This window comes from Myotis lucifugus, unplaced genomic scaffold (genome assembly GCF_000147115.1).
Source record: "Myotis lucifugus unplaced genomic scaffold, Myoluc2.0 scaffold_2049, whole genome shotgun sequence".
Lineage (NCBI taxonomy): Eukaryota > Metazoa > Chordata > Mammalia > Chiroptera > Vespertilionidae > Myotis > Myotis lucifugus.
The window spans coordinates 1-11,569 of record NW_005873097.1 but is presented as its reverse complement, the minus strand read 5'-3'; the positions used below and the strand labels follow the sequence as shown (position 1 = coordinate 11,569).

At 59.0% G+C, this 11,569-nt stretch overlaps 1 protein-coding gene across 1 annotated transcript; it reads right to left on the bottom strand.

The window, feature by feature from the left end:
• Positions 1-1,969: 1,969 nt before the first annotated feature.
• LOC102416862 (NUT family member 2G-like) lies at positions 1,970-8,550 on the bottom strand. The gene is made up of 7 exons (XM_006108302.1): positions 8,535-8,550; positions 5,673-6,390; positions 5,186-5,314; positions 4,590-4,729; positions 3,884-4,128; positions 3,376-3,492; positions 1,970-2,863 (listed from the first exon to the last, which is right to left on the bottom strand). Exons 1-7 carry the CDS (start codon positions 8,548-8,550, stop codon positions 1,970-1,972), a joined length of 2,259 nt encoding a protein of 752 aa, XP_006108364.1.
• Between the last annotated feature and the right edge of the window lie 3,019 nt (positions 8,551-11,569).

Here is an 11,569-nt window from a genome sequence, read left to right as displayed (position 1 = left end):
TGATGGTGACAGGGCACACAGGGGTGGAGCAAGTGTGTTCCCTTCAAACACAACTCAGTGCTCCTGACACCCATGAGGTGGGGCGGGGGGCGGTTACCCTGTTTCACCACCAAGACCCTGAAAGCAGAGAATTTGCAGGTCTAATTCGCACCAGTGACTGAGGGTCCAGGCTCTGTTCGTCACCCACACATTTGCATCCAGGGCCTGCCACCCAGGCAGGGACACATCGGGGCTCATGGGGAGGATGCTCACCCGGGAGGGGAGGCGGCTTCTGGACCAGCCCCACGACACATAGAGTCTGGCACAACCTCCGAGCCCGTTTCTCTGTTTGAGACCCAGCTGGACAGGGAGGGGGCAGCGGCCGGGGAAAGACGGGCCCAGGTGAGAAGTCTCCTCCACAAAGTGCCCAGGAGGCTGGGAGAGTGGGTGCTGCCCGCCACACGGGACAAGGGAAGGCAGCAGAGGACCTGAGGGCTGACCTGCGATTTTGTGGGAGGGGGTGAGGGCCCTGACATGAGTCCATTCTCGCCCCAGCTATTTGTGGGGGCAGCAGAGGGCCAGGCCTCCTTTCACTGCACAGCTTCAGCCCCATCCCATCGCTGCTGCCAGACCACCGCCTGGGGCCACAGCTTTGCATGCTGGGTGGGCTGGGGCCTTGCTTGGGAGCCTCAGCCGTCCCACCCAACCTGAGCACAGGGCAGGAATCAGACTTGAACTTGGGGAAGAGGCAATGGCCAGGAGGCAGGGGTGAGGGCCAGGGCGTGGCCACGTGGGAGCAGAGCTGGGACAGGCAGTTCTGCAGACAGGGGTCTCCTCCTGGCTCAGCTCCGTCCCTCACTGCTGGCTCATCTCACTCTTACATCCGGGCCGGGTCCCTGCTTTGTCTGTGGGGTCGGTAGCAGTGCCCACAGCCGGTGACGGGGCCCCTCCCTCAGCCTGGATCTCAGCTGCCACCAGCCCTGGGGCCACACGCACCTGGGCCCCTGCCGCCCCTGCTGGTCGAGCTTGTGAAAGGGCCCCACAGGTTGTGAGTAGGACCTGTTTCCCACGCGGATGTAAATCTGCGTCAGCATCTATCACACAAGAGTCCAGCCCTGGTTGGGAGGGAAGGGACAGCAGTCGTGGGCGTCCTTGAATCCCCGTTGTCCCTGAGCCCCGTCCCCCAGCCACAGCAGAGGGGTCCTCCTCCCCCAGCTGGACAGGATGGTCCCACACAGAAATCCCCCAAGGGACTTGGTATCCTCCCCACCCTCTGCCATTCCCCGTGTACCCACCTTTAACAGGCTTGTCGCCATTACTCTCCTGTCACCCCCTTGTTCCAGACTCGCCTCCACTTTCAATCACCCACTGAGACAGAGGATGCTCCTCCTGCAGGAGGCCCATGGGGGACAGGTGCCCCTGAGGCCCAGCCTTTCCCTCTCGGGTCAGGACACAGACTGGCCTTGGGAGCAGAAGTGGTGGGAGGGGTCCCTGGGCATTATAGAGCTCTGTGCTCCCAGGAGCAGGAAGAGGTCCCTGTCAATCAGGAGGAGGGACTGAGGGTCCCCTGTGGATGCAGAGCGCCCAGGACCTCCCGCATCCTCCCTTCCTCTCAGGTCCCCTTCCAAGGAGCAGCGCAGACCCGAGTACAGACACAGCGGCCCCCAGAGCATTTTCAAACAAAATTATCTTTATTCATAACAGACCCACAATGTCCCAAAGGTGCTATTCCTACCCCCACCCCCACCCTCATGGTCCTGTCCTCCCTCCTACCCCTACCCCAGACCCACCCCCACCCTAAGGCTCCTGCCCTCCCTCCTACCCCCACCCAGACCTACTCTCACCCTAATGGTCTTGCCCTCCCTCCCCAGGCCCAGCCCTACACTAATGGTCCTGCCCTCCCTCCTACCCCCATCCAGGCCCACCCCGACCCTAAGGGTCCCGCCCTCCCTCCTGCCTCCCATCCTCCCATGTCAGTGGAGCAGCAGGATCAGCCCTGCGATGAGAAGGAGCCCTTGGCTCCTCTGGGGGACAGCCAGGCCCCATGCAGTCTGGGCCCCTCGGGGCTCTGGCAGTGGGGGGCACACCCCTCTGCTCCATCCTGGCTGCAGTGCCGCTTCCTCCCACTCCCTGGGTCAGACGGGTCACACTTCCTCTTGCGAGGCTGTGAGGAGGGCACCAGCCCCAGAGCCAGTGCTGGCCGCCCATAGACCCCGAGGTCGGCCCCTGGGCGGGGGGTCTTCTCAGCGTGGACGGGGCCTCCCCCCAGAGCCCGCTTCTGAGACTTGGACGCTGCAGCTGCAGCTCGGCCTCGTCTCTGTCTCTGAAGGGACTGGGTCTGGGCTGCGCCCCGGGGGCCCCGACCTCCAGGGCGGGCCAGGCCCGAGGCGGGGACAGGACTCAGAGAGAGCGCGCAGGGCAGCAGGCGGCCGGGAGAGGCCCAGAGGAAGGCCAGGCTGCAGAGGTCCTCCTCCTCCTCACGGGGCCTGTCCACTGGCCCGCCAGTCTCCCTGACAGGAGAGGCCTCTCTGGGGACGCAGGCCTCCCTGGGGTCCAGTGCACAGTCAGCAGGCCTGTGGCCCTGGGGAGCAGAGGGGGGGCATCGAGCCCAGAGTGGTGGGTGCTCCTGACGCCCCGCAGAGACAGCAAAGGCCTGGGGCCTGGGCCGGTGGGCGCCTGCTGGGCCGCGCCTTTGCTGGTCCTTGAAGTCAGTCTCTGGTGGGCAGGCTTTGTCACTGACCCCCAGCTGGGGGCCACGGTCACGCCTCTGGCCATCTTGGCGGGTCGCAGACTCAGAAGGACTTGAGTCCCACAGGGGAGCACCGTGACTCGGGGGTGCCTGCACGCCCCCCTCCGTGGAGGCCAGCACTCGCTTCTCTACCAGCTGGGAGGAAGAAGGGACAGTGACTGGCGCTGCACACGTGTGTGAGAAGGAGGAGTGTGGGTGACGTGACAATGGCACTGGGGGGAGGAGGGGGAGGTGACACCGTGACTGGAATCCACCACAGTCATGTGTCTCCCCTCTGTCCCCTGTGCCATATTCCCAGCTTTGTGGCCCCTCCCCTTCTGGGCTCCCACCCTCTCCTGTCTGTAGCCCTCTCCTTCTTGTCGTTCTGCCCTGCTCCCACCCAGGACTGGCCCCTCGGCATGAGGTGCCTGCAGGCAGGGGTGGCGTGGACACAGGCATGTGTGTCCTGGTTCTGGGCTGCTCCCTGCCGTGGATTACCTGGGTGCACCCTTCCTGGCTCCCTGAAGGCCTCCCACCCCCGATCAACCTCCCTTCCTCCCTAACTCACTAGGGCCTGTCCCTCCTCTAACTCCCCTGGGGTCCCTGGGTGCTATGGCTCACTTGGGGACCCCCTCCCATCTCCCTAATGTCCACCCTCCCTGGCTCACCTGGGCAGCAGTGAGCCCTTCTTCCTGCTCCAACTCCTCAGCTAGGGCCAAGGGATCCTGCTGTGTGTCTGGGGAAATTATCTGTTCCATGAATTGGGGGTGAATGACCGCCTCCACCTGGGACAGAAGGAAGCGGCTGTGAGCCCCTTGGCAGGGAGCAAACTGGGAGTCAGCGGGGCCTGGAGCACAAGTGGGAAAGCCAAGACCCACCCAGCCTCCTGCTCAGGTGGGTGTTTTACTCCATCATGGTCATCAGGTGCACACATACACACACACACATACACACACATACATGCACATACACACACAGGCACACCCACATGAACACAGCACACACCACACACACACACAAAGCGCACACATGCACACACAGACACACACACTCTCACGTGCCCAGCTCAGGAACAAAGAGCAGAGCCCAATCCCATCAGCCTGGGAGAACCCGGGTCTGGGTGCTGCAGCGCCTCCCTCTGGGATCTTACAGACCCGGAGCTGCCAGCCAGCCCACCTGGGTGACAAAGTCTTCCTGGGAGCACAGCTGGTCCAGGTAGCTCAGGAGATCTTCATCCTGCAGCCACTCCATTTCTTCATCTTCCCATCCTCCACCTGGCGCCCCCATGGGCGGCTCATCCATGATGTCCATGTCCTCTTGCTCGGCCTCAGGGGGGATCCCATTGCGGGACTCGGTCTCCCGGGGCAGCAGGGCTGTGTGAGCGCACTGGGCGCTGGGTACAGCCTTCCTGGTAGTGCGCACTGGGCAGAGAGGGAAGAGGAGGGAGCGTGAGGGGATAAAGCTCCCACCTCCAGGTCATGCGATGCTGAGGGCAGTGTTCGGGGCATTAATATGGGTGCGGCTGGGTCGGGCCACCTGAAGCCTGTGACTATGTGAGGGGAGAGGCCAGAGGGGAGCACCCAAGAGAGTCATGTGTGAGGACGTGTGGAGCCACTGAATCTCCAAGGGGCCCCGCAGCCAGCCCGCTTCTCAGCCGACTTCATGTGGGGCCTTTGACAGGGAGCGGGGAGAGGGGATGAGAAAGTGGACCAGGTCCAGACCCCATTCAGACAAAGGGCCACTGAGGCCCGACTCTCAGGGCTGTTTCCCTTGAAAGACCAAAGCCCCCCTGAAGGCGAAGGGCCCATGTGGGTGGGACAGTGGCCTGCCCTAGGCCCTGTTGCCTTTGGCCATGGGCTCCCATGGGAACGTGCTGGCCTACCTGGCTGCCCGCCCATCACTGGGGCTGGGGCCCCCCGAGGATCAGGTCTCGGTGGGGCAGGAAGGGGCTGGGTCTGCGCCCCCTTCTTCAACTGCAACTTCTGAAACTGCATCTGCTCCTCTGCCTCAAACTCCATGAACCTGGGGGTGAGGGGGACACAGCTGTGCTGAGAAGGAGGCCCCGGGAGCCCAGAAAGGCAGCAGCGGGTGGGGGGATGGGAGAGCCAGGGCCTTGGGGCTGTCAGGGCCCGGACACTGTGGAGGCAGGAGGCTGGCTGAGCACATTCCTGCACAGCCCCTCTGGCTGGAGTCTGCCCACGGGGCGGGCACCTCCCCCAGCCTGTCCTGAGCCTTCATGTCCAGTCCAGGACGGGTCAGGGTCAGAGGAGGGGGGAGCTCCCGGGAGGTGGGACAGAAGCACCCACGCTCTGAAGCTGAGGGAGAGGCTTCCCCAGGAGAGAAGGGCCTCTGGGCAGCGGGGACCCCGTGCTGAGTGACACCCTCCCACCACCCTCCTCTCTGATGAGACCTCACCGCTGGACCCAGCCCAGTAGTCAGCCTCACCCCCACCCCCAGCTGTGGGGACCAAGGACTCACTTTTCTGCCATCTCGAAATAGACCCTCCGGTCAAAGTTGCTCTTGTTCTGCCATTCCTGCATGGCCTGCCCTATTCCCTCCTCCAGCGTCATGGTGGGCCTCAGGCGGGACAGGGACCGCAGCGCTGGCCTGTAATGCCTCAGGGTCAGTCATGGCTGCAGCCTGGCCTCCACCTGCCTGCCCACCCCAGCTCAGTGGCGCCAGGTTCCCACCCCCCCCTCGCCCCCCGGCAGGACTGAGCACCGGCAGGTGAGGGAAGAGGCGTCTGTGTGCAAAGACAAGCCTTCCAGCTGCTGTTGTCATGGCCTCACATTCACACCAGCCCATGAACCAGGACTGGAGGCTGACCCTACACTCACACCCATCCCTGGGACCCCACCCTCAGACTGCCCTCCAGCATCCCGGGATCAGCCCGCCTGCAGGTCCCTCCCAGCTCCTCTGATGTGAAAGCTCCAGGCGCGCCCCCTGCCCTGCCCAGTGCACTCACATGAGGAAGCAGCAAAGAGCTCCCGCATCAGGACTCTGGGGAAGGTGCCCCCGGGCCAGGGCCTTGAAGCACTGCCAACGACGGAAGTCCTCATATACACTCTTGGGGTTACAGGCATCATCCAGCGAGGCCTTGGACTGGGAGCCGGCCAGGCCACCCTCCCTGGAAGCCCCGTGTGGCCGTGGTCCAGGATCCACTCGGGGGACGATGGGGGCCAGCTGGGCAGCTGGTGGTGGAGCTTGAGGAGGAAGGCCGGGACGCCAGCCTCCATCGCCGGCCTGGGTGCCCCCAAAAGCCGAGGGGGTCATAATCGCCTCCACCTCAGTGGCTTCCAAGAAGAGGGGTGCAGGACACACAGCACCCCCACAGATGGCCCCTGGAGCACTCCCGTTGAGGGGGGCCTGAGTCAGGACAATGGTCTGAGTCTGGGAGGGCTGTGGTCGTCCCCCTTCTGACCTGACCTGGTCCATGATGTTATAAGCCCCAGGCCCAACGGGGCCTTGACCAGCATCTCCTGCCACCAGAGGTGTCCTGGGCAAAGCGGGCAGCACCAGGGGGCGGCCAGGAGGGAATGACGGGGTCTTGAGGGGCGGCAGGTGCTGCTCCCAAGGTGGCCGGTGTGTGGGGCCAGTAGTGGGCGGGGGAAAGGGCTGTGCCGTGAAAGGAGTCATGGAGGCACCAGGCTTCAGGGTCACATCCACTCCCAGCGCTGCAGATGCTGTTGAGACAAAGCAAAGGTTGAAGGGAGGAGGTGAACCAGCAAACAGCACTGGGGCGCTCTGGGCCCCTGTAGCCACTGGGAAATCAGAGCAGTGAGTCTCCCAGGGGAGGGCCATTGGGATGGGCAAACTTCGGAGGTGGCAGATGTCCTCAGGTCTTTGTCATGCTCCATTTGGGTATTACTCCACTAGAGAGCTTGCTCCCCAGCGCCAAGGCTCCCTGACCACTGTCTGCGAGAAGAAACGGCCCCAGCCAGCCCTGGGCAGCAGTATGCTCTGGGGGAAATGACCCCAGGCAGACCCACTCCTGTAGTGACCTTCTCTAAGGTAAGTTCTAGGCACCCAAAGGGCCTCCTCTGAGAACAGGCCGTGTCTGAAATATCAGGGCCCCATCTTCTCCTCAGTCTTCCCTTTTTTTCAACAAAATCGCCCCTTTCTGTCCTGGGCTTGCACAACAACACAGAAACACTTGAGTAATGTCTCTCCACAAGAAGGCACAGGAGCCCTGATCTGACCCTTGAACGCACTGACCAGCATGCACATGTGTGTCAGAACCAACAGTGAACACTCAACACGGGCCAGGTCCTGCCACTCAGCCCCAGCGCTCAGACCAGTGATGGTGAACCTATGACAGGGGTGTCAGAGGTGACACGCGAACTCATTTTTTTGGTTGATTTTTCTTTGTTAAATGGCATTTAAATATATAAAATGAATATCAAAAATATAAATCTTTGTTTTACTATGGTTGCAAATATCAAAAAGTTTCTATATGTGACACGGCACCAGAGTTAAGTTAGGGTTTTGCAAAATGCTGACACGCCGAGCTCAAAAGGTTCGCCATCACTGGCTCAGACTAATGGCCCCCCAGGAGCTTGCCATTTCACAGCCAGCAATGGCTGCAGAGGGTTAGAGAAGGGTCAGGGAATGCGGCAAAGTGGGGCTGTCGGTAGGGTTTCCAGAAACTTCCATAGCTGCTGTCCTGTTAGATGGGTCATGGGACTGCAGACTGTGTGAGGTCCTTCCCCTTCCAGCTCCCAACAGTGGAAAGTGAAGGCCAGTAGGAAGCAGGTGTGAGCAGGTGACAGTGGGACACAGTTGTCTGAACACATCCCCGCTCAGAGGAACTCGAGCAGACCTAGTCCAGGAGAGCACGCTGCACACCGCGTGCCCCTAATTCCTCAGGACAGGCGGCCTCGGACATTTACTACTGACACAGACCATGGTCTTCCTGCCCCTGTGCACTCCCCTTCCCCCTTAAAAAAGAATCCGCCTTCACAGACATTCCACGGAACACCACGCAGGCTCCACATCTGTTTTCTGTCCCTGAAGCAGGGACGTGGACTATGAGCAAACCCCTCATCTCAAAGGTAAAGGGCAGGGCAGAGGGTGCACCATGAGATGCTCAACAAGAGGAAGTCGGTCTGAAGACCTGGGTGGCCACAGGGGGAACGATTCGGGACAGCTCAGGGAACCGGGCCCTATCTTGGTGGAAGTTACCCGGCCGCCCTGCCCCTGTGGAATCCAAGCCAACAAGCAGCTCCCTGGGTTGAGGAGGAGTGAGCTCTGGGCCAGAAGCAGGGGAGAAGCTCTGGGCTGCAGCAGTTGGAGGACCTTCCAGCCCAGCCCTCAGGGGGGACATTTCATTGTGGACTTGGCCACAGGCAGCCCCACTGGACAGCTTTCTGGCTAAACCCTCCCATGGCCCCCATTAGCTCTAGTGAACTCAGGTCAAATCCCTTAGAAAGATACTGCGGGGCAAGCTCCAGGTGCCCCAAGAACAGCACACAGGACTAGGCTTTCCCGTGACCACCCTGTGCCACCCCCACATCGCCCACTATTCCCCACACACACGTGGGAGTGGCTTGTCTCCCCTCTGGGAAGAACCCACGTGCCTGCTGCCATCCTTTCTCCACACCCAGGCATTTCCCTGAGCCACCCTGACCCACCTCTAGGAGCCCTCCTGCCAGTGCCCTCACAGGTTCCCATTGGCTCCCAGCCTCCCAGGTGACAGGTGCTTTGAGGTCCAGTGCTCTCTCCCTCCCCTACTTCAGTCAAACCATGTTTCCCAGTGTCACAGCTTAACCCCAAGTTTTGAGGGACATCTCAGTGTTTAAAACATCCCCTCTCCAAACTATAGTCTTACCTCCTACTGAAGCCATCCCCGCAAGCTCATTCACCGACCACCACTGCCTTGTAGCCTCCACAATGAGAAAAGGCAAGTTGAATATCCAGAGACTGACCTGCTCCAACAGCTGCTCAGCATCCAGTGGAGAGAAGGTTTGGATTTAAACTGTAGAATGTAGGGCTCCAGACATTCTGCAGCGGGGGAGGGGCCGAGGAACAATGGGCTGGGGTGGGGTGGGGGGGGCATTCCATGCAGGGCTCTGATAGGTAGGCGAGAACCAGCAGTTCCTTTCAAATTTAAAATCACAAATTAAAGACACACTAGCAGTAATGACCTTCTCTAAGTTCTAGGCACCCAAAGTCACCTGATGTGCCCTTTCTTTCAGTTCTTGATCCATCACCCTAGTTCTGGGTCCCTCAACCTGCTTCCTATCTGGTCTTGGTTGACTTCAACACAGACTACACTTTCTGAACAAAATTCAGAACATGCAGCCTGAAGAAATAATGGGAACTTATGGCCACACGGAACCCAGTGTTTGAAATTAGGACTGACCCAGCAGAGGCAGCATGCTCGGTGGCTGTGTGCACATCATTCCTTAGGAAGCAGTCCTGTGGCCCCAAGTGCCGCCCAGTGCTGGGAGCCCTGCAGATGCAGCCGGCCCAGCCTTACAAACCATCCCCTTTGCTCCAGTCCATCAGGGCAAGGCCCTACAGCCTACAGGGCAAGACCAGACACCACCACTTTTTGTTTCTCAGAGTATAATGTTGTTCAGTGTCTAACTTTTTACATTTTGTAAGATTTTAAAGTAATGCCTTTGCATAGTTCACAGTCAAATTTTGCAAAATGGAAAATGCAGTGATGTGTCTTTCTCATGCCTCTTTCCCCTCTTGCAAATGACCATAAAGAAAATCAGATGATTTCAGTTTCTTTTGAAATATGACAAACTCTAGTAAGTTGATTCTGCTACTATATGTTTTATTGCCAACTGAAATTCTGCAATATAATGCAAAAAATGAGGGCGGGCAGGGTGACATTGTTCCCTTGCTACCTGCCATGTCAACGGAAACTGGCCCAGACAGTCATGTTTTGATCAATGTTTGCACAACAACCTTGCAACGGAAACATCTGTGAAGCAACATTTATTGAAAACCTCCACGTACTGAATAAATACAGGAGGAACGGGGGCAGGGGCAGGCGTCTCTTAGAGTGTGTCCAGGTCTAAAGTTCTTGGCCGGAATTGTGCAATGCAACGCCCGGACTTCTGGGAGGACGGACCTACTTTCTAGAAACCACGGACCTGCAGTCCAAGGGCATGAAGGCACTGGCCCCTCCGAGGACAGTGCTTCAGGCCGGCCTCTCCCAAAGTCCGTCCCGAGGGGGCAGCCAAGTGCATGGACTGCACGTTTGCAACTTTAAAGTCACAAGTGCTCCCTGCACACGCGCTGGGAGGTTCCTGGGAGGAGGACCTGCAGGAGGCCTCACAGGGCCCCTCCCTCCACTCCTTCCTCTCCTGCAGGGACAGCCTGGGCCCTTCCCAGGGTGCCTCGCGCCAGGACGCACGAGCATGCCCACTGGGGGCGGGACTCTGTCCTGCACCTGCTCCCAGTGTCCGTTGGGGCGGTTGGCGCCCACAGGCGCGCGCATGCGCTAACGGCAGGGCGGGTCCCCAACGGCCGCCCAGGCTGCACGCGGGGCCTGGCATGGCGGCCTCCGGAGTCCGTTAGGCAAACAGGGAGGTAAGGGGCGCGCGGCCCCCTCTCCCCTCAGGCGCCCCCTCTTCTCTGTGGTTCTCCCTGTGGGCTCTGTGCCCCGGGTCTGTGCTCAGCCCCCACACCCTCACATATTTCTGTGTGTTTTCACCGGGAATTGACAGCCACTGGCCGTTGGGGGTCAGTGATGGGGGCCTACACGGCCCAGTGATGCCTGTGAGTCCAACTCGGGGTCGGTCTGTGTCCCCCGCTTTCTGAACAGCGCGGCTCCCGGCAGTTCTTCCGCCTCTGACAGCGCCTCCGGTTCACGGGGGAGGTCATGCCTGTGTCTGTGAACGTGCAGGCGGAGCGCTGTATTTGGAGGGTGTGGAGGTGTATATGCCGGTGAACAGTAGTGTTTGTACCATTTGCTGTGGGGTGTGTGGCTGTGTGTTCTGCAAGATGGAAGAGTGAATTCTGTGGGAATTTGGGAGGGGGGTATGTATGCGCAGGTGTGTACGTGGCATGAAGTGTGTTTGGGACATACGTATGGGGAGACAGGTGTGCATGTTTGCAGGGCACGGGGTATTCGTGGGTCTGTTTGGGGCTTGTGGAGAGTGTGTGTGTGGAGTTTACTGTGTTCCAGGGCCGTGGCCGGGGAGGGATGTTTGCTGGAGCTCCGTGTTTGCATTTTTCAGTCGGGCCCTAAGGCTCACATGTTTTGGGTACCGAGGGTGTGAGTATTTGAGGGAGAGATGGTTTCTGTGCTTATACAGGGGATGGACGATGGTATCTATGTATGGGAGGTGTGTGTGATACGGTTATTTGTTAGTGTTTGTGGATGTGAGAGCTGACTCATTAGCTAGGGGTAATTTGGAATTTGGAAGTTGTTTTATATGTGGTTTCCTGGGGATATATCTACGTGTCTTGCCCAGGTATACTGGTCTGTGTTTATATCTATGACCAGGTGCATGAATTATCAGTTTGTTCATACGGTGTATGGGGTTCTTAGATGTACATAAAGTGTATTTCTTTGGAGAATACTAAAGTGTTTCTACATGTATTTGGTAGTAGTTAGCAAGCAGTGGTCTGTATATTCAGAGTGATGCCAGAGAAAACAATGTGTATGGTGTGCTTTTGTTACATACTGAAGAGGCGAGGTGACGAGGTTGTATTCTGGAGAGGTGACATAATGTATAGTGTTTGAGGGGTCTGTATATTCAGGGCTTTAGAATATTTGCAAGCGTGTGTGTTTCCATAGGTGTGTGAGAATAGTGTATGCATATTAGTGAGAGTTAAGGGATTGTCAGTGCTTTTGTGTTTTGCATGTATCCATCTGAGTGTGTGGGGTGTATATTCGTGAGT

Bases quoted from the DNA above. Each gene is read 5' to 3' on its own strand.
- LOC102416862 (XM_006108302.1), bottom strand. The intron at 4,730-5,185 runs GTGAGTCCTTGG...CCTCACCCCCAG, and splicing joins TATTTCGAGATGGCAGAAAA to GTTCATGGAGTTTGAGGCAG. The intron at 2,864-3,375 runs GTGAGCCAGGGA...TCTTCCTCCCAG, and splicing joins AAGGGCTCACTGCTGCCCAG to CTGGTAGAGAAGCGAGTGCT.